General features: G+C 40.1%; 1 protein-coding gene and 1 long non-coding RNA gene across 4 annotated transcripts; one reads left to right on the forward strand and one right to left on the reverse strand.

The window, feature by feature from the left end:
• Positions 1 to 419: 419 nt before the first annotated feature.
• On the reverse strand, positions 420 to 23162 carry LOC145946211 (uncharacterized). Of its 2 annotated transcripts, none has more exons than XM_083055741.1 (2): positions 21431 to 23162; positions 420 to 3165 (listed from the first exon to the last, which is right to left on the reverse strand). In XM_083055741.1, exon 1 carries the CDS (start codon positions 22796 to 22798, stop codon positions 22436 to 22438), a length of 363 nt encoding a protein of 120 aa, XP_082911867.1. In that variant the 5' UTR covers positions 22799 to 23162; the 3' UTR covers positions 420 to 3165; positions 21431 to 22435. The 2 variants fall into 2 exon arrangements, with proteins under 2 accessions (XP_082911867.1, XP_082911869.1); XM_083055743.1 differs by lacking the exon at positions 21431 to 23162 and adding an exon at positions 13040 to 14532 and having other exon boundaries at positions 421 to 3165.
• Positions 16793 to 19611, forward strand: LOC145946212 (uncharacterized). Of its 2 annotated transcripts, none has more exons than XR_014427024.1 (3): positions 16793 to 17904; positions 19346 to 19473; positions 19577 to 19611. It is a non-coding gene; the product is annotated as an uncharacterized LOC145946212 (long non-coding RNA). The 2 variants fall into 2 exon arrangements; XR_014427025.1 differs by having other exon boundaries at positions 16793 to 17895.
• Positions 23163 to 23289: the final 127 nt, after the last annotated feature.

Below are 23289 nucleotides of genomic sequence, written 5' to 3' on the forward strand. Positions count from 1 at the left end.
TATCACAGCAATGCAAGTAGCAAAATATAAAACAATGGGTGCGTTCAGAACACACAACAGTTGAGCAACGTTACTAGATTCATCTATATTATATCGCCATATAATATATAAAATCTAGTAATGTTGCTCAACTGTTGTGTGTTCTGAACGCACCCAATATTGATCGTTATATAAAAAAATAGGTTTTCGATATATAAATTAAAAATATATTTTTAGAAATGTATTTATAAACTATATAATACATATAATAATAATATTAAAGAAAATAATAATTATAGTAATATAAGTAATATGTCTATTTTACGTCGATAATCATACATCATTAAAGATATAATATTTCATGTATGTAAGGATGTAAATTATAAAAATATTTTGTAAAGAGGACAATATCTTTATAATACATATATGTATATATACATAAAAATGTTGATATATAAGTATATGTGATTTTGGTTACATGTCACGAGACTTGGTATAATAATCATTTTATAAAAATCTACATCAAAATATGGTATTGCAATCGATTTAATCAATTATGTAAAGAGCTTGTTTGTAATAATGTGGATATTGTTAAATATAATTCAAATCAAACATATTTCTTATTGATATTGATATATTTTTTAGTATCTGAATAAAATTTTTTTGATATAAATATAGATATTAATATGTGTCAAAATTTAAACTCATCGAAGAAATGTGAATATTTTATAAAATATATATTTCGTGATCACGATATTTTATATTTTATATATATATATATATATATATATATATATATAATCTAGTTTTTTCCAAAAAATAACACGTGCATCGCTGTATATGTATAGACATGATATTCTTTATACAATTCTGACATTGCACAAATTGAATATAAATTTTAACTTTATATCTTTTCTTAGTGACTTGGTTTTTTGACTTTATTAGAAAAGAAACAAAAAAATTATGTTACTCAAATTTTTATTTCAAGTTTATATAATTAAGACAAATGATGTTAAACAAGTTGAATTTAATTTAATAGAGATCGGGATGAAAAGTTTATTTGCAAGCCATCGATGAAGAATCAAGTAACGAGTATGTAACACAAGCAACCGTTTGTTCCTCAATCGTATAATATATAGGAAAATAAAAAAATGCGGCGTGACAGGCAAGTTGTAACACGTGGCCCGTTTGTATCTCTGTTGCTAGGACTGACTTTTGATCGGCAAAAGGCAGCACTCATCGCCAATACCAGAGAATCTAGCCTGTGAGATATCGGACGCGACGTCACAAGTTAGGGTCTCAGGGAACCGGCGACGCGGCAGGCTTTATAATCAGCCCGCCCGCCATTTTTGCCCTTTTTCTCTTTTTCACGCTCACCACCATTCATTCTCTTTATCTCACTCTCGCGCTCTGCGATCGTTTAGTTTTTCTTTTACGTAACAATTTATGATTAATTTTTTTAGCTCGTTTCTTGTAGATTATTATCCTAAAAAATCAAAGAAATTGTAACCACAAGATACAAGCTGAAAAAATGTCTCATCAAATTTTAAGTGAATCAATACTTTTATCAGTCCAACTTTCTTCTTATATTTGCGAAAAAAAATTCAATTCTGTCTTATAAAATTAAATTCGAGATCTTTTAATTTGTACAAAATCTAACTGAATGTGCAAAATTTATGCTTGAAAAATGAGAAACGAAAGAGCTAACAAAGAAATAATCTCTCTCTTCTTATGTATATTCTCATCCAATTATAACATGAATGCTCTGAAGAGTAAGAGAGAAAGGGGGGAGGGAGAGAGAGAGAGAGAGAGAGAGAGAGAGAGAGAGAGAGAGAGAAAGAGCGCATAAACAAGTTCATATTCCGGTGAAGGGACTTTTTTTACACGAATTATATTGGTTTAAATCCTCTTATTCGCAAGAGAAAGATATATTGCGTGATATTTTCACTCATTCTCTCACATTCATACACGCACATGTGCACGCACTCGTGTCGAAAGATACGTATACGCATTCTGACATTCTAAATCGCGAAAAACTTGCCAATTTATATGCATTCGTATAAAAATAAGATTTCTTTCTTTTCCTAGCGAATTTTGTGGTTCTTCGAGAGTCGCGTAGCGTCGCAGCGCCGACGACTGGGAAAGTTAGCAAGTTGTACAGTGGACTTCGTATTTCGCGAATTTCCATTCCCTACTATACAACCTACTACCTCACCCAGACATCGTCGCGAGCATCCTCTTCCTCGTCCATCGATGTTTCTTCCTTTCCTTAACTTTCGATTGATTTTTCGACATGTTGCTCGGCTTTAATTTCCTTCATTTTTATTTTTCTTACTAGAGATTCTTTGTATCTATACAATCCATTTAATTCGCATACCAAACCCTATCTGTTAATGCGATAATTAACAATAATACGCGTTGACATTTCTCAATACTATGTCGTTGAATATACATTAATTATAATTATTAGATATAATTACGATTAAAATTTTATGACAATAGATTATCATAACAAGAGTATTTTTTTTGCACATCTACAAATCTCAGAAAAAGATACAATTTATTTTACAATATAAAGACATTTAACGATATATCATTTTATAATATTATGCACAAGGTGTATAAACCAACATTTTTGTTTGGAATAGTCGTTTTAAATAATATTGTTCATATTATATTTTATATATATACATATATATATATATATATATATATATATAAAATATAATATAATATAACTGCACACACGCATCAATCGTGCTTCAATAGTTGACAGATGATGCCCTTTTCACGTGCGAGAAAATTACTTGAAGTCAAAAAGTCTGTCGCTGATAACCGGAAGTGCCGGGAGCATTCTGGAGAATAGAAGAAGGATGATGATGATGGTGATGGTGGTGGTAGTTGGCGGTGGTTATGGTGATAGTGATGATGTTGGAGAAGAAGGAGAGAGGAGGATCCATCGAAAAGTTTTAACGCCGGCCTGACTACATGTACCGGTAGATAGGAGCTTGCGGTATGCATATAAAAAAGCCCACAAGTTCGGATCTACGGGTTAGTGTCATCAAGTATAGTCGATAATCATCGTTCCTCAGATATATCCCCGTGGATGATCCAAGAATCCAGAGAGAGAGACCTGGTTCCGAAACAGTCGTCCGATGATTGCAGTTTGCGGCAAACCGACATTACCTGCGAATATACAAATTAATATTAACAACAGATTTATCTCATTGGAATATTACTACTCTCTATTTTAGGATATATTATTATTATTGTGTACATAATACTAGAGCTGATTCTTGTTCTGATCATCCAAGAAGAATGAAATTGATGATTAATACATGAATGAGAGAATCGATTAGGACGAGAACGGTCAAACGACGAATGTTTGAGTATCCCGAAAGATCACGTCAAGATTTTCTTTCTATACGGTGATTTCTTGGTCCCGGCCCGGCGACGCCGTTGCTGGGCCGTTGCGGAGATCAGAAGGGCGTAGAAAAAAGTCTGTAGATCCTACGAGAAACAAGAAGCGCAACAGAAGAAGAAAGAGAGAAGGGGAAGAAGAAGAGGAACAAGAAGAATATAAGAGCGAAGAGTAGATAGGTAGGTAGGCAGGCAGAGGCTCTCTCTCGCGAACGTTGTAAAAATCCCCTGCATCCTCGTTCGTAGACAGTTTAATGGCCTCTGCTGTTCTCTACTGCTCCGAGCCTAAGGGATGTAAAGCACCGTTTCCAAGAGACTCGTGCTCGTGTTACAAATCTCGCGTATCTGAATTCTATTTAATCACATTTGTCATCTTCACGCGATTAACTTGAAAATAATATTGCTACAAAGTGAAAGAAGTTTTTCCATCTTTTCATTTAGTTACCATTAACCATTGATGGATTTTTAAATAAAATATACATACGTGTGTATGTGTATATGTATGGTGTACGCGCGCGCGCTTATAATCTTTTATATTGTAAAAGTACTTTTATGCATACGCTATATAAATTACAATTTTGGAGATACATTAATCATGCATAGAAAAGCATTTTTAATTTTCATATTTATAAACCAAGTAATATTGTGCACACGTATTTATTGGTGGAAGACTGATGGAAGAATTGATGGAGAACGATATTTTGAACGAGACACTGGTGACATTCGCGATTAACATTGTGAACGATGCTTAAAATATTCCAGGATCCGCGACGAAGATCCCCGACGTAAAACTAGTCAAACAAGAATAAGAAAAGTAAATTATTATCTCGCAACTCGGTTTAGGTGGAAAAATGACTCGCAAGCTGTAAAGATATTTGTATTCAAAGTTATTGTAACTGCAGGCAACTAGTCTCGCTCATGCTTGTTTAAATAAGCATTGTATCACTCGCGTGCGACTTGTAATGCATATAAGAATGTTATAGTTTGAAATTATCGATAATTAAAGATATATAAGATGTATGTACATGTACACAACTCTCTCGTTGCACGAGAAAAATGACTTTATTCTGTGAATAAGTATCATTATACGATGACGATAATCCCTCTCGCGAGAAACACAGCTCACACAGCTGGTGTGTTGCCCGATTGCCCGGTATGGTCGGAGCTGTTACAAAATGTGGGATGAATCTGTGGAGGGAGAGATGCATCTCTCGAGATGCGCGCGAGACGCAAGGTTTCTTCGAAGGGCGGCAGGGCCGTATGCGCACGGTCGGAAAAGAGGGAGGGCGAAAGGGCGACGCGTAATCGCAGGGGCGTTGGATTCAGGGGGATATCGAGGAGAAAGAGAGCGAGGAACGGGGAAGGAGGACGAGGGGGATCGACAATGGGGAACCGGGGTCACCGCCATATTATATTTAGCGAGACGCGACCGTGTGAATGAACTGCGTTTCTCAGGGGCGGGCCCACCGCGGGAAATTCTTTCTTTCCCGATTTCTTCCCCTCCCTCTTTCGTTTTCCTCCATATTATCCAATCTGGTCAAAAACCAAACGTTATTACTTATTTATCGATCAACGATTATATTACGAAATTTGTTACGTTTGTTTAATGATACACACGAGTTTGTCAACTTGTCGCACATTTACACAATGTCCATCGTTTTTTATTTAGCGATATTTAGGCTAATAGATTTATACAGTTACGCTGGATACAACAAAAGTTTCGATTTCCGGTTTTTACAATCGTAAGGAGTTTAGAATAGATATTTTTTTATATACATATAAAGATGAATATGTTTTACAATCAGAAAACATGCCGTTAATGCTTTAAACTTTAAATGTATGCTTACATGAAATAAAAATAAATGTGCATGTGTTAATTTTATTTTAAATAAACGTGCAAGTAAAACTGATAATGCAAACAATTATTACTTTACACTTTGTAGAGAAAGTATTTATCGAGTTTTTCCGACAAAGTAGCAATGTTTTATTTATACAAAGCTATTATCAATTTCAATCAAGTGTTATGTAGTTTTTATTAATGAAAAATTCAGTCTTTCGGTGTAAAAAAAATTGTTAGAATCAGTGCTCTCTCTCTCTCTCTCTCTCATTTAAATCTGACATAGCAATTTTATTGTTTACAACATAAATGAGTAGAGAGTACATGAAATATATATATCTCTCTCTCTCAAGTTATATCTAAAATTTTTATTTATCTTATGTGTATGTGATGTCATTTTAAGAAACGATAATGTAGCAGCGAGATAAACATTAATAACTTTTATGACGAGAAATGTTTGTCACAAATACATACTTGCCAGTGCAAAAAGTCGTTATGAAACATCGATTGTGCAATCAATTTTACAAATTTACACATACTCAACATAAAATATGTACATATATGAGCAAATAAATTAAACAACGCCGTTATATTTTATCGCATATGCATCATTTTGCTACCGAGGCAAATATAAATTTCAGTCTTCGAGATTTTGTCGACGATCGTATTAGGAATGGGAGCGACCAATAATGTTATTCTTGTATACAGACAAATATGCATAATGAAAATATACACATAAATATACATTGTTTCCCTTTATAACATGCTTGATATGTTTCAATTAATTTAGTGGAGTTTGTAAAACTCCAAGTATTCGCTTAAAGATTATTTTGTATTACAACTTAGCACACTATAAAGTGCATAACAAAACCATATTAAAATAAATAAATTTAGCATTAATTTATAATATCGTTGTTTTGATTCTAATTACGAATAATAGATTTTACCAGACCAACGCAAGATTAACGTAATGTTATGTCAACGATTGATCAAAGTTGTATTAAAAATATTAAAATTTGAAGGATTTTGAAAAAGGACATGCATTTTTTACATCTCGCACACTTGTTCACTAATGTCGTAGGCACGCGAGTATGTATTTGTGACACTTGCTCGTGAACACTGACAGTATCCCATTGGTTTCTAAATCAATGAAGTCGACATGCCCCATGTTCCGATATTACTGCCAGTACTGAAAATATATAATATACGTAACGTAAACTATAGCTTTTCAGTACTGGCAGTGTATATCGGAACATGCCCAGTATCAGCAATGCAAAATGGAAATATAGATATAGAAATGCGACGAAGAAAACACACTTTTTCCGGCAAGTTGCAAGAAATCGAGAAAAAGACGAAAAGAGAGAAGAAAGGGAGGAAATACGAATCAAACGAGGAAACAAAGAAGAAAGAGAGAGAGATGAAAATCGCGAATATAGACACACAGAAGATGCGTCCCCATAGCAACACAATGCGACCGAGCTCAGTATATTATTGCCACGCACATTTGCTCGCGCGCTTTTTTACTTTTGTGTGTGTGTGTGTGTGTGTGTGTGTGTGCAACCGGGTTTCTGTGTGTATACAACATTCAACTGTAAATTCATTTCCTTCCAGATAGCACCGAAGGTTTCCGCGCCAGTTCAATGGCATTTTAACGCTATCGTGTTGCCGTCTTCTCGCGCGAGCCTGGAAGAGTAAGGTCGCCAATTAGGAAATGATAATCGATTTGACCTCTCCTTCCGCCCCTCTCCTCCTTCCCCCACCCCCTTCAGTTTTAGATAAAACTGGTGGTTTACATCCTGGCGCATTTTACATTCTTAAAATTTATACATATATATATATGGTAGTGTCAATGGCTAGACGGAAAGAATCAATATTAATTTTTTGATAAAAAATTGAATTTGAGGCAACCTCGAAAAAAAGCGAGATAAGCAATATCAAGATTTTTAAAACGTGCATTTTTACCACATGTATCGTGCTTTATCACAACAACATTAACGTAAAATTTCTGCTTTGCTTTAATATAATTACATGTAGTTTAGTATTCGTCATTGACATTCCGTTGATAGTATAAAAAAAGATAGATTTATACAATTGCATGTTTTATATTACTTCAACTTATAAATTATTTATACGCTTAAACTAGCACTGACGTCGAAAGAATCACTAAATCAGATTTAATATGTCTAAAGAGAAAGAAAAAAAAAGAAAGAATTATTTATCAATTACGAGTCATTATGTACATTAAGATTGTGAAGATCAAAATCTAGATTCGATAATAATCGATTACATATTATGTACAATTATAATCATAACATCTATAACATGTTTCATAAGCAAAGATTTGATATTTTAGAAATGAGAATTAAGATGGAACAAGATGCAATGAAAAAAGATAATTAATCATTATCAATCGTTATTGCACGTATTTTCTACATGATAAATAAATTGAAAGCATTATTTGTCGATTCACGCGAATGAAGTTATAATTATAGCAGATGACAAAAATTATTTGCCCCTTATCTTTCATTTCAAGACAATTTTGCACCATATAAAAAAATTATATTGCTATAAAGTGCTTTATTCAACATACTATCTTATATAATATCGATAAAAACAAAATAAATGTACATTTTGTGCAAAACAGAGAGAGAAAGAGAGAGTTTATAGCAACATGTGCGCGTATTGGTATAAAATTAAAAAAAAAAAAATAGAGCGTAAAGATGTTTTTTAGCCACTGTATATGTATATCTGAATATTCCTCCATCCCCCGTCCGGAATGGAACTGGTCAATCCTGTCTCTCACGAGATAGAAGAACCGGGAGGACGAAGGACCTTCGTCCGCGAGATGAATATCGAGCCGCGGGATGCAGCTCAAGTACATACATACGTCGCAGTTGCAGTTGCATCTCTCGCGAAGCACGACGTAACAAAACGCGACAAAACTACGACAAAGAGAAGAAGGGACACTGCATAGCTGCGTGTGCATTCGGTACATATGCAATAGTAGAGAAAAAGAGCGAGAGACACAATAAAGGAGAGGAAAAAAGGGACACTATGCCCCGCACGACGATTCACACCCATAAAGCCTATCTCCGCCCACCATCTGTACCATACCGGCCAATGACTGGCATGCGCTCGTTCTATTAGAGAGGTCGTAGGCACGGCCTAGGCCCCGGACACACGCTATACGTTATGTTCTTTCAATTTTCACCGCCGATGTGCCTACTCTCGATTCCGCGATCTCTTCCTAACTTGCTAATTTCGTTTAACCTCTTCCTTTTCTTCGAGTATACATCTTTCACTATCTTTCTATAAATAATACACACATAAATGATTCATATTTCCTATTCCATTTGACTTATTTCAATATTAAAAGTAACTTTTGCGTTATAACTCTTCATGACTCTTTGTAACTGGAAAGAGACATTCCTTGCTCAAACGCGACACCATAATCTTGAATTACGATATGTGCGAAATGCTTTATGTTACAAGCATACAAGTGTGTATGTGTGTGTCAGAGATATATACATATATTAATGAAAGTATCACAACTAATTTTTTAGATATTTTCAATTCCAGTATATTTCAATTCTTTTTCTATCAGTAATATTTTTTTGAAATACTTTTTTATATATTACAGAAAAAAATTATAATTTCCAAGGAAAATGTAACAATGTAATAGATTGTAATTGAAGAGGGTACTTGAATAATAATACTCTTTAAAAAATTTTACAATATTTTTCAACATTGTCATCGATATGTATAAAATCCTTTTCCGCGAACATGATATATGTATTTATTCTCCCTCTTCTTCTTTTCCCATTATATCTTATCAATAATATACACATATAAGTTTGCGCGTTTCGTATATCGCTTCTAATTATATCGTCATCGAACAGTCGCACACGTGATAAATAATCGTCTTCAATCCGGGGAACAGTCGTAAAAAATCGAAAGTGATTGCATCGCGACGATTGGCGCTCGCGTTCACGCGTTTAAAATTCACGCGATGACTCAGAGATAGTTTTCAAGAAGTATCTTGTGCGCCACATATTATTTCATATATTATTATTCGCGGTTCTATTATCAGTAACTTTCTCGATGTTCTAGATGTAGAAATATGCGACGCACATATACGCACACACACACACACACAATCGTACGATTGGGCGGGCACGCCCGATTAGACTCAATGACATTTGCGATAAGTGTTACGCCGCGTAAGTGTGTACGAGGATGTAAATCGAGCTCGGCTGAATCGCGATAACGAGTGACTTTTGATATCTGAGACAGATACACGCCACTGACACTGTGCTCCGATCTCACTGACCTAGCCAATAGCCTCGCGTCGCGATTGTATGCTTAAATGTGCGTGTGCTGTGCCCGTGACTCCGCGATATCGGTGGCATTGCACCTTGCGCCTTGCGTCGCATTGACGAATCGTGTGCTTTGCACACGCAAAACGCGATTCGTGCTGCCCAGTTTTTTTTTACACACATCTTGGATATTGATTTAGTTAGTTTTCATCCTGCCTTTGGCTTATTTTCTTCCCCGTTTTCACGGCAGAATTTTTTAAACGACATAAGAGCGTGTTTTTTTCATTTTTCGCTTTCTCAACGAATAAATGTTCACGATACAAGTAGGAATGAAAGAGAAAGTATGAATTAAAAAAATATATTGTGTCGGAGAGACGATACTATTTTGTGCAAAAAATATCTACAAATACAGAACATTTTATACATTTATCTAATAGTTATTCTATAAGTTGTGTGCGTGTGAGAGTTTTCAATTTTATATATCCTTTTTAGTGAGATTTTTGTAAAAAGTGCGTGCTCTTATGATAAAAAAGACGAAGCTTAAAATTAACTTTTATTTGCATTTTTTTTATAAATGTTTATTATTTTTTGCTCGTGAAGCAATCATCACCGATAACTTATCGACAATATATTTTTTAGTGTGATAATATATGTGTGTGTCGCGGTTCTCCAAAAGATAATGATAAATTCCAAATTGTCGAACATTTACCGTCTTTCTCGAATTAAACATAAATTACATTTTGAGTCAATATTTTTTTACGTTTCAATAAAATTTGTCACGTTACGTACAATTATTTTTCTTCTAATGCGATATGATAAACAGGTGATTTCTTTCCGCGAACTATCATCGACAATACTGCATCGCGTTTATTATCGAAACGAGCGCGATGCAGTCGCAATCCGAGATCAATGATGCGCGCGCTATCAAATTGACAAAAAAATGGTCGTATCAATTTTCATAATACCATAGATAATATAAATCCAACGTGTTTGCCGAAAAAAGCATAAATAGAAAAATTTTGATATACAATTCCGAATAATACGTACGTATTTCACGAGGCCGCTACGTCAATATGTATATAGATATAAAAGATTTATCGGTTCAACAGTTTCGGTTCATCGTAGCCGCAGGGAATGCTTTAACTTTAAAAGTAGCGTTCATTGAATTTTTTGTTGCAACGGTCAATTTGCTTTAGCTTCTCGTATTCACATCTAAATATCTTCCCAAACGATTACCTCGACTGACCTATTTTCACTTCACTTTATCTTTATCATCTTCCACCTCTATTTTTTATTTACCATTCTATATCTCTGTTTTGTCAAATCCTACGTCGATATCTATCTATAATAATAAAAAGCAGTGATGCGAGATGTTACCTATTCCACCATTGCTCTCGTTCCTCCCTCGTAATCGTCAAGAGTGTCGCACTAGCGAAATTATACACTTTCCTGAACTTTTTGCCGAGCGGAAACTGATCATTGTTGCGTATTAACGAACAAAACGGCATCGTCGACGTTGGTAAAACGCGATTCTATGCTCCTAGAGATTCCTCTTCAGTCCACGAAACTGTCAAAACTATGCGCATGCGCGAGAGGGGAAACGAGACAACAGAGTGTCATTGACCCCGGACGTATGTATCCACCGAGGTTAAGGGTAATTTTATCGTCCCGCAGCGAAAAACACTTACTTCCTTCCTTCCGTACTCTTAAAGACAAAGAACGATTAAAACACGACGAGGAAATGTCGAGTCTCGAAACTCTTGTCGATCCATCATTTTGAAAAGCGTTTGAAAAATATTTCGCTATACTCTTTGACGATATAGCATATTTCAATTAAACGCACATTTTCTAAAAATTGTGCAAATTGTTTTGCTTTGCTCTAGAATAAATGCGAGTTGTATATTTTTTTAATTATACGTATAACGCGATTATGCGCAACAAGATTCGATCGAACAGTGAAATATCGCGCAAAACGATGAGACACGCACGAGGCATGCCGTTTGTTAATCTAATTTAAATGGAATAGAGAATAACGCGAAAATAACACGGTAATACGACAATCGAACTGACCACAATTTGTGCAAATGAATCGCCGACAAACAAGTTGAAGAATGTCGCGTGTGAAACATCCGAAATTTCATTAAACACGGTTCGACATACATCTATAGCGAGATGTGTCATGCATTTTTTAAATTATTTCATTAAACGCGAAAAGCTGGAGAAACGAAGAGAGCGTTTTTTCGGTGATGACAGTAAAAGCAGACTATAAAACGGGCGTGGTAAAATTGTTGCGTCAAAAACGCACTGGCGATACAGTTCTTGATCAAAAAGAAGTAAATTCAATTCGCGAATATACACGAGATAATTGATCGCGATCAATTTCGGAATGATGGACGTTCAAAGAATTTACGAGGGGATAACAAAGATGTGTGTGTAAATGTCTCGTCCGAAAAAGGAACCTGCCTTGCGTTTCGCAAATTGCTTCGAAAAGCTGCCTACGCGCGTCATTTGGTACCACGTGCTCTCGTGTTCCGAGAATAGAAGCAAAGCGCTAATTTAATTCTTCGCCAATCGCCTAAATTTAATCGAAATTGCTGGCGCGAGAAGGATCGGAGCTGGCGCGAATGCGAAGAATAATTTTCGTTCAATTTCGCGGCGCGGTTCATTCTCGGAAAATGCACCGCCAGCCATATGCGATAGCCTGTCGAAATAGGGAGGAGGGAGAGAAGCGGAGCTATAGATCTCGCTAGACAGAAAGAGAGAAAAGAGCATAAACACATCATCGATAATGCAGCGGTCACCCGGAGAAGACTCTCATTCACTCACTCAACCTCACTCATTCATTCAAACACGCACGCACGCTCTCTTTACTCTACTCGCACTTTTCTTCGCCAGGTTAAATTCCTCGCGACTCAACGTTAGTCGAATTCCATCAGCGATCTCGCATCGACGATGTGTATTTCCAATGCGCATATATGCACTGTCGTCCACTCGCGAATCACACACAACTCCCGGAAACGAGCCCGTCACGGATGTTACACACACTCGTACTTGGAGGAAAAAAAAAGCTCTCTCGGCTGTAGCCTCCGAGCGATAGCGATGACGCGATGCGTAGACACCGTATCATCGTCGTGCGTCGCATACACATCGTCTCGTCGGCCATTCACTGTGTGCAGACTCGCACTCGCATTTGAACGACGGCCGTTTTGGTCGTCTCGATGCACACGGGGAACGCGGCAAAGCATCGATTAGGCGGACAACGTCGACACACTTTGCATAACGAATATCTGCACCCGCGCTCGGATCGGTTGGACGATGCGATTTTTCGGGGTGAAACCGACGCAACAGAAGCAGAAGAAGAGATGTAGGAGAGGAGAGGAAAGACGGAGAAAGAGAGAGAGAGAGAGAGAGAGAGAGAGAGAGAGAGAGAGAGAGAGAGAGAGAGACTGTGCGCCCGGGAACCCATCGTACGCGAATGCGAACCAACCGATGGACGGACGGACGGTCGGACGGACGGACAGACAGACGGACAGACGCCGCCGACGCCGCCGCTGCTGCTGCTGCCTGCTGCTGCGTTGCACCGCGATGGACGGGAGGAACACGACGACGATTGAGGGAAACTGTCGCGCGTTGCGCTCGCGTGGAGCGGAGCGGCCACCTTGTTCGTCGGCGACGCGGATCGCATTCGGCGCATTCGTGTGTTCCGAACGTGTGTCACGGGGGGTTCTCTCGCCGCATCATCGAGCCTCCTCCTCCTCCTCCTCCTCCTTCTCCTCCTTCTCCTCCTCCTCTCCTCCTCTCCTCGGGGTTTTCCTCCGGGGAGAAGTAGGGGAGGCACACGAAAGAGAGGGTAAGCGAAAGGAGAAAGAGCGGGAGAGTGTCGCTTACCCGATATACAGAGAGAGGGATTTTATTGGTTCCTGCCGAGGCCAATGTCCCGCGAGGCCTTCCTCGCGGTCGCGCGCGCGACAAGAACGCGATAATCTCGAATGGTCGACGGATCGGTCTCGACGTCGAGAGAGTCGACCTCGTCGGGGGTGGCCTTTGGAGGACGATGCCTTTTTTTCGCACGAGAGAAGCAGAAAAGCTTCGACCGACGTGCCCGCCGCGATACCAACCATCGTTCAATGGGCCGCGACGCGTTGATATATACGCGCGTAGCAACGTAAGCGCGATCGAAAGACTGATTCTCTTTTCCTTCCTTGTGCATATTTCCATTAATTATCATTTATTTCGTCAACCGGCTAAAATCGTGAGTCGACGTGACACGCGAGTGGCAAATATGTATCTATATAGGGAAAAATGTATAGCGACACTTTTTAATAATAATCTTGCCGTTTTAAAGCTAGCGCAAAAGTATCGTACAACTTGATACCGATTTACGTCGAGACGATTGATAGAAAATTTCGCATTTCGCGTCTTTGGATTCGAGACAATTGAATTCGACTCGCAGGATACGCGCGATAAGTGGCACGGGGTCGAGGAGAAATTATTCGCTCTTTCTCACTCTCTCTCTCTTTCACATCCGGACGAGGGACGAGGTCGAGGCGCACACCTCGTGCGGAAAAACCCAACGATGGGGTCAGACGGCCGGCGGGCCGACGAGTTCAGTGACACGGAAGAGAATTTACTTTTCCGTAGAGTTTGAGGAAAAAGAGAGAAAAAGAGAAAGGGAGAGAGGAAGAGTGAAAGAGGACAATTGTATTCGCGCGCAACGAATTTGGCGCAAAGGAGAATCGAAAGCGAGTCGAAGAGAACGCATTCGGAGTAGTTTCGTCTCTCGCGCACATGGCTTGCCTTTCGTCTCTTTCTTCCCGCCTGACCCCTCGGTTCGCTTCCTTCGACCCTTCCACCCCGTAGCCCTTTTTCGACGGTGCGAAATTCAGTGCCAACGGCGTAGGCAGCGAGGGAGACAGACAAATTCTGAACGAACGAACCACCTCCCGTTTCTCGCGCAGTGCACTTTCCCCGTTTTCCCCTCTCGCCGTCAAACAGCTAGCGTTGCCAATGGCGTTGCTAGTTGCTAGCTCGTTGCAACGAGTGGGAGAGAGAGAGAGAGGGAGAGAGAGAGAGAGAGAGAGAGAGAGAGAGAGAGAGAGAGAGAGAGAGAGAGAGCTCGTTATCTCGCTCGAGGCTTGAGCTTGATGAGGTCGACTTCGATAATCAGCCGGCGCACGATGATCGAAAATCCTCGCATCGTCGTAAATGACGAGCCGGATCATTTCAGAGAGTGTGCGAGATCTCGATCCCGACTTGATGCGTCGCAGTCACGAAAGGCAACATTTCCTACATCGCCGCGTGCTTCGATACATATAAGAGTCGGATGTACTAGAATTTTTCCATTTCTTTTCTAAGCAAAACAATGACTTTGAGCAAATTAAAGTGTAACTAATTGTAGTAATTTTTTAATTAATTCAATCTAAAAGAGACTGAACGTTTGAAATCTGCCTCCATACGCCTCGCAATTGGCGCGTTTTTCATATCAAGTTTGTGGACGCGTAATGCCCCGCGCCAATAAAAGTCAATTTACAAACGAGCAATAATTTCTGACTGTGTAACACGATAGGGCAAAGACTAGTGCACCTCATAGTCTTCATTCGCGATATTACAACAGAGCGTCGCTTAACGATTTTATTTTCCCTCGCGCGCAGGACCAGTCTCTCTCGCTCTCTTTTTTCTTTTTTTTTTTCTTTCATTGCATCTCTCTTCGATTCCCTTTCGTTCTTTACTTCTTCTACACGTTCCATCGCGCTCACACGCGAGCTTGAAAAGTGCAACGGACGATATCTCGTGATGGTTCGGTGCATACAGGCGGGATAGCAATGGTGTTGGGGGAGGGGGGGGGAGAGAGAGAGAGAGAGAGAGAGAGAGAGAGAGAGAGAGAGACAGGGGATAACATGGCGGCCAGTTTTCTGGAACGTGCACCGGTCTCTTTCCCCACCAATTTTCTCTTCTCCTTTGCGCGTTCTTTTCGCGCGCACTTCCTCTTTCTTTCTCTCTCTCTTTCTGTTTCCTATTCGTGAAAGAAAAGCACTCGAGGTCGCGCGCGCCAAGAGTCACGAGCGAATTATTTGTCCTGAAATTATATAATTTTATAATAAACTTGTATCATACGTCAGTCATGTTACAAGATTGTGTTTAAATATCGCGCCGTCGTAATTGTAATCACATTCTTTCGCAATGTTTTAGTGACTGTAAAAAAAATTAGTGTCAAATCGATTAGTTGGTTCGATTACTCTCTTTTAGAAAATATTTCAAAAATTTTGTATAGAAAAATGCAACTATTAAAAGAAACCTATATAATTTTTATATTTAAATAAGAAAAGAATACATCACTCAACTTTATTTTCAATCCTCTTTACGTCGATTTCAATTTAATCGAGTACTATATAAATTGAAATAATCAAACTGTAAATATTTGATACAATGCTGCTAGTTCGTGTTGCACTTGTTTGCAAAAGAAAGACAGATTAGCGATTGATTTCTTAACAAAGTTTCAAGTAATTAATACTCTTGATGAAACTTATTGAATTATCGCGCGTAATCCTGTGCGATATAAACAATATCAAACTCTTTTCCGCTTTGTTACAATTTGCATTACAAAAGTCTGTCGGATTTAAAGCTGTTTCATTTTTCATTTTCTAATTATATAAAATAAGCGCAATAGAATAAAATAGAAAAAACTTTTTGCCAAGTTTATTCCTCTACGATGTGCAGGAAGGTCGCGCGAGTTCATAGACGTACAAATATAAAATTAAATTCGCTCGATTAGACGAAGGAAAAAGAAAAATTCGAACGAAAGCAAGAGTCAATAGGTCTGTTCGTGTTAACTGAACTCGCTGCACTAGTTCAGAGATTATCTTTTTCCTTTCAATGTCGAGCAAAAAAGATAGACTCTGAACTAGTGCAGCCAGTTCAGTCAACACGAACAGACCTAATCATCGTGCAAATATGTAATTTCTTTGGATAAAACAATCAAATGGACGCTCTTGAGTCGAAAAAGGAATTGTAACATCCACCGATCGAAGAAAGCTAGCACGCGCGTTACATTATTCTTAATATGTACCAGACTTTACATCAGTTTTAACGATCGAATAATGATCATTCATTATTCGAGCTCCTTTCCTTTCAGTGGCATTCCCCTCTCGACTTTCATTGTCACGGATAATCGAGAGATAGATAGAGATGGATAGATGGAGAGAGAGAGAAAGAGAAAGAGAGAGAGAGAGAGAGAGAGAGAGAGAGAGAGAGGAGGGGGGGGCGAGATGCAGTTCTCGCGCGTTGCGATGCACTCCGCGCGAAAAAACACCGACAGAGAAGAAGAGAGCGGGCGGCGGGCGGTTGCTCCGTGGAGGAACAAACAGGAGAAGGAGGAACGAGGAGGAGATGGTGCTGGGTCTTCGTGCATCTCCGGCTCGCGTCGGAGCTTATATCGATCACGAGAGAGTGCACGATATTCGAGAATACATTATACGCGGACTCTAGCCTCTAGCCGGACTGCCTATAGTCATGCGGAATATAGACGGCCAGGCCGCTGCACTCTCGCCTCCCTCCTTCCCTCTCGCTCTGCTTCCTCCAAACTGCCGCCGTGCCACCCCCGCGCTTCCTCCTCCTGCACCCTGCACGTCGCCGACGTTGCGCTGTCGACGTCGTTGAAAACCACGGGAGGCTGCTGCTGCTGCTGCTGTAGCTGCGGCTGCATCCATCGGCTACTCCTCTTCTCTTCCTTTCCTCCTTGAGAATTTATCGCGCGTCGCGTCCGGTAACTCACCGCAACGCACTCCTGCAGAATGTACTCTGCATTTACCGAGAGATTACATATTTGCGTGAGCTTTAAACTTGCGTTTTTTTTTCTTGCCACATCATATACATACATTTATCGACTATTATCAAGCGTCAATGGACTCCTGCTCTTCAAAGCTTGTCCAAGGACAATTGGACCGCACCGGACGCGATGAGCGAATCCTTAGTAATGAGAATTGTAAAATTGCGGTATCCCTCCTCGGTAGGAAACCCTCGTTCGTCGCCGATAGTAAATATCCGATGTGATAAATGGCGACGACGGTCGGTCGTCACGCGAGATTCCCCGGGGACCCGCGGAGTCTGCCATCCGCTCGGAGCATTAATCCAGAAACTTCTTCGTTACATGCCTTGGGAGTATTCCCACCCGAGGAGCTGTCGTCGTTGTCTTCATCGTCGTCGACGACGTCGTCGTCGGGACATCGCAAACGCGGCCGGAGGGGTCTACTCGCCGAAGCGGCGGGAGGCTGGAAGGCTGGCAAGTTGCGAGATTAGGAGACTGCGAGACCGGGGAGGCTGGGAACACGACAGGGAGGGCCCCGAGTACGCACGGTAGGGGCAAAAGAGGACCTTGGCCTTTTCGCGGGGCAAAAATAAAACCTGTTGACACCGAAGCCCCGCGGACGCAAGGGACTCTTGTTTCTTCTCTATCTATCCACTTTTCTTTCTCTCTCTCTGTCTCTCTCTCTGCCTCTCGGGCGCGCATATATTCGCAAAAGCGCATACATGTGCGCGCGCAAGTTGGCGATTGGAAAGAAAGAGAGAGAAAGAGAAAGAAAGAGAGAGAAAGCGAGAGAGAGGGGGGAGGGGGAGAGACAGAGAAGAAAGAAAGAAAGGGAGAAAGAGAAGGCACAATGTATTTATATTATTCAAATCCTTTTTCGATTCTTGCATTCTTTATCGTAATCAACAAACAGTCTGATAATAAATTACAAATCTGCCTAATTATTCGATCAATTGAACAAACCAATACGCACTCGATCATGATCGATATAATGATCGTTTCACGGTTATAGGTTCACGAAATGCGTGTTCCTCGTGCGTGAGGTAAAAAATACGCGTGTACAAAGTGGGATACACGTTACGTAGACAAGGCGCAGACATTAAGAAACAGCCTCCGGTGCATATATGCGCGCGCATCACGCACATACACATACACATTATAAACATGTAGATATACATTTATACACGCACGCGAATCCTTTCTGCCGCGATCGAATAAAACCCGCGCGCGTACATATACACTCCCGTCTTATATAAAAAACTTCTCGTTTGTTTATCAAGATTCTACTCTTATGAAATCGAGTTAAAAAATCATTTCCCCAATTATTTTAATACCGTAATTATTTGAACATTGTATATAAGCGCGCAATTTAAATATTACGATACAACACGAGCGCACAAAGAAAGTATTTTTAAATCTTTGTTTAATCGAGAAAAAAAAGAGAGAGAAAGAAAAGAGACAGAACATTATATCCCAAAGCAAAGCTTTTTCCAATAATTATGACAGGAGTTTGCTGGAAAATTTTTGCGAAATTTTTGCATTAAAACTTTTGTAAAGAAAACTATAAAGTGCGTTTGCTCACGTTCCATGAAAACGTGCTTTAAGTAGAAGAATGTGGCTCTTTCGTGGACTCGAATGATTTATATGCAATGTATGAAGAAAAGAATCGCGCACACCTGCGCGATCGGTCGTCACATGCACATACGGTAGGAACGCGCAAAGATATGTGTGTAGCATCCTGTACATGTCATGTATATACACGCTCACGCGTGTGGAGAACCTCCGAGTGTACGGGAATATAGTACCCACGTTCCCTTCGCCTGTCTCGTCCTCGGCTAGACAGTCCATAGACGAAGAATGGCTTTTGCGCGAGGTTTGGATTGCGCCAAATAACGAGAAATGTCATTTTTCCCCCCAACGATATAAAAAACATTATAATTAATCATATATCCCTCGAGTTTCTCTAAAAGATTGTATTTATTCTTTCAGTGACGGATTAGAGCTGACCAATTTAAAGTTGATGCAATCTTGGCGGAAATGTCAATACTTTTCAAGTTATTAAGAGAGAATGATGGAGAAGAGTTTCTCGCAAATTATATAAGCTTTCGAACAAAGGGGTAACCACGTTATATTTTTTAGCTAATTTCGGAAAATTTAGACCTCGTTATACATACGAAATATAATTTAAATGAAAAATATTTCTGTCATTTTCTTTCTCAGGATATAATTGTGGATAAAAAAAAAAAAAAAGAAAATTACCTGGCTGATAAGCTCCAGGTTTAAATAAAAATGCTTGTTGCACGTTGGTGGAAGCGTTATACGGTGCATCGTGCCGCCATTCGAAAAGGAAACGCTAAACGAAGGGGGCAGGGCCAAACAGTCGTGTCGGAAAAATTCTCGTTTGAGTGCCGACCAATGAAAAGGACCGACGTGCCTGCGATGAAAAACTTTCGAAGGGAAAGGGCCGACTGGTTTCAGATATGTCCGCGTCGTTAGAAGTGGACGCGATTCTAAAATCGTTTAATTCGAACGTTATACATATATAAATGCGCGAATGTATACAGCTTGAAACTATAAAGTGTCGGGAAAAAAACTTGGCGGACCGCGTTGCATTTGATATACGATGTCGGTGGTCGTTTCGGAAGGGGCTTTCTCTCTTTCAGGTAAGACGGGGCCCATTAAACGCTGGAAAAGTTTCTTGCGGTCAACGGCTCCGCCCAAAACGAAAAGCTAAAGAATACGGCAAAATGGTGGCGTTACAGTGATTTAATACTTTAATGAAAATATATAGAATAAAATGGGATCGCACAGCAGCGTGTACGAGAGAGAAGAATGAAGGAGAAATTAAATTAACGATTCCTTGGCGGAATTTAAATGAAATAAAAATGCTCAAGTCAAAGCATAAAGCTTCGTTTCGAAATCTGTACAGCTTTTTTTTATCATCGATAGAATAATTAGACCCTATATAAACTCTATAGACCCTACGCGTAGACACTTGGGAATAGAGATCCTGAACATCCTGATAAAATTATAAAATAGACCAGTTAACGACGAATTATTTTTATCGTGTCAAGGTGCGACTCGTTCTCGATGAGAAATGGAAAATTACGATGATGTACGATTGAAGTTATTAAAAATCTTAATGATTATAAATTGCTTGTCATTGTTGAAACGAAAAAAGTTGAAGCAAAGTCAGCGCGCAATGATAACAGAATTGATTCATGTTCCGTGATTCACGTTTTCGTTAGTTTAATCCAGGACATTGTCTTTAATCTTACAAGTCCAACAAGAAAATATATAATATGTATATACATAATTAAAAGTGACGCGAATAATCTCCGCAACTAGAGCGACAGCTCGAGATCGAAACTTCAAGTATAATTTAATTAATGATATTTTTTCATTTTAAAAGGGTTATTTAGATATTTAAAAAGGTCGTCCACGGTTCTCACAAATTGCACCTTCTTGTATTCCAACTGACAATGAGAATATATATGTATATTATATCATGTAGCCGGTTTATTCACGCGCAAAGTATTTATCAATTGTATCATGTAGTGTAGACAATTGGGGAGAAATAAATTTTAATTAATTAGTAGTAATACAAATTAAAATGAGAAAAAGATTGCACGCCGAAGAAGTTGAATCAAGGAAATTGAATCTTTATAGATTTGACAGAATCTAAAGAGCCGAGAGAGAGAGAGAGAGAGAGAGAGAGAGAGAGAGAGAGAGAGAGAGAGAGAGAGAGAGAGAGAGAGAGAGAGAGAGAGAGAGAAAGAGAGAAAGATCAAGTGCTTTGACTTTTCACGATTCTCGATCTTTCAGTCATGTCGCCTTTAAAAAGAATAGAGAGAAAGAGAGAAAGTATCTCGTCTAAATTTAAAATTTATATATATAAGTAAAATTTAAATTTTTTAAATTGTTTTAAATACAGAATCGACGTGATCGTATCGCGTGTAACGTGTAACAACGTGAGATGTGAGCAATCTGTCTCTCTCGGCACAGTAGACACAGGACGCGCGGCTCTAATTCAAGACTTCAAGTTCGCTCTGAAAATGTTTCTTGTTCCTTTACCTCGCTCGCATTCACGATCGTTCCGTCGACTGGAGCAACGACGAAAGACCGAGATACATGTCAATGACGGATCACGGCGGGGAATTCGTCTGCATCCATCTCGGCGACGTGGAGTGCGGAGTCGTGCGCGCGGAGCACGCAGGGAAAAAGCGACGTCGATGCCATGTCATATGTATATATGTATGTACATATATCCTATATCTATCGGGCACTCTCGTCGTCGGCCGGTTCGTACTGTCGTCAGGTCGCCGCTCTCCGACGAGAGATCACTGCCCTCACACACACCCGACACCGACACCCGACGAGGCTTTCTCTCGTTCCTCGTTCCTTCGCGCGGACCGCCAGTAACGTATCGCGAAACGACCGAACCACCACTAAACCGGATCACTAACCGATTCGCGCGCTCGACACGACACACGACACATGTATGTAATCGGTTCGCCGGCCAAAGATGACAGGCTGCGTTGCGAACGTACGCGACGATTTCCGGGCCATTACGAGCACTTGGCGACAGAGAGCACCGAGTATAGTGCGAAACAGCGACGGACGAGATCGCGGAACGGGTTAAACGGAGACGACGAGTCTCTCCGAGCGAGAGAGAGAGAGAGAGAGAGAGAGAGAGAGAGAGAGAGAGAGAGAGAGAGAGAGAGAGAGAGAGAGCGAGCGAGAGAGAGAGAGAGAGAGAGCGAGCGAGCGAGCGAGCGAGAGAGAGAGAGAGAGAGAGAGAGAGAGAGAGAGAGAGAGAGAGAGAGAGAGAGAGAGAGAGAGAGAGCAGAGAACGAGCGAGAGAGAGCGCGATGCAATCCGGGAAAAAAAGAGACAGACGGTCTTACACTTAAATTTTTGTAAATCCAACGGAACGCGTGTCACTCCCGAGACTCGTGTACAACGTAGCACGCGTATCGCGCATCGCGCAGAAAAGCAAACGATGAGACGCACACGAGACTTTTCGCGGGTGGTCGTGACCCTCTGGTGGCGGCCGGCGAGAGGCGAGACGACCTTACTCTACGCGAATATCGCGCTCGACGCGACGCACAGCCGTACAGCGGCGGCGGCAACGGCGGCGGCGGCGGCGGCGGCGGTGGCGGTGGTGGTGGTGGTGGTGGTGGTGGTGGTACTGGTTGTGGTGGTGGTGGAAGTGGTGGAAGTGGTGGAAGTGGTGGTGGTGGTGGTGGTGGTGGTGATGATGGTGGTGGTGGTGATGGTGGTGGTGGTGGTGATAGTGGTGATGGTGATGGTGGCGGCGGCGGTGGCGGTGATAGGCGATAGTACGTCGACTCTGGCCGATTCGGTTTCGCTGCCGGCTGTCTGTTCTCGTCGATGCACTATACATCTGTGTATGTGTATGCATATTGTACGCGTGCGCATGTATTTCGTAATTTTGTCAGCCGCAAATTGCTTGCTTTATTTTAAACCATACAATTTTTTCGGAGAACAAAGAATAATGGTGAAAATAAAGTGGATAAAGAACGAAAATTTTGCAAGTTGATAGTCATCGTGTCTCTCTACGCGATGTGTAGGTCGATATCGCGCTGCTAAAAGAGATATCGCTGCCATCTATACGATAAGGCGGCAACAAGTTTTTGCGAATTGATCGAATTGCAAACGCGCGCGCATATATATGCGCTACATGTGTATACATTTTCTAAATACACTATGATTATAAAGATTAGCGATCGCAATTGCAAGAATTTTGCTAAATGGCGCGTCATAGTTATGCACTCCTTTGCATCTGATTAAGACTGTCTTTTTATCTCTTACAAGTTTATACAAAAAATATTCTCTCTCTAATAGATGTTTTCCTTATAATCTACTATTTTTATTAGCATATGTAATTAATATATATATATGTATAATAT

The sequence above is a fragment of the Prenolepis imparis genome, unplaced genomic scaffold (genome assembly GCF_030444845.1).
Source record: "Prenolepis imparis isolate NDT839.2.m4 unplaced genomic scaffold, iyPreImpa1.0 SCAF_15, whole genome shotgun sequence".
NCBI lineage: Eukaryota > Metazoa > Arthropoda > Insecta > Hymenoptera > Formicidae > Prenolepis > Prenolepis imparis.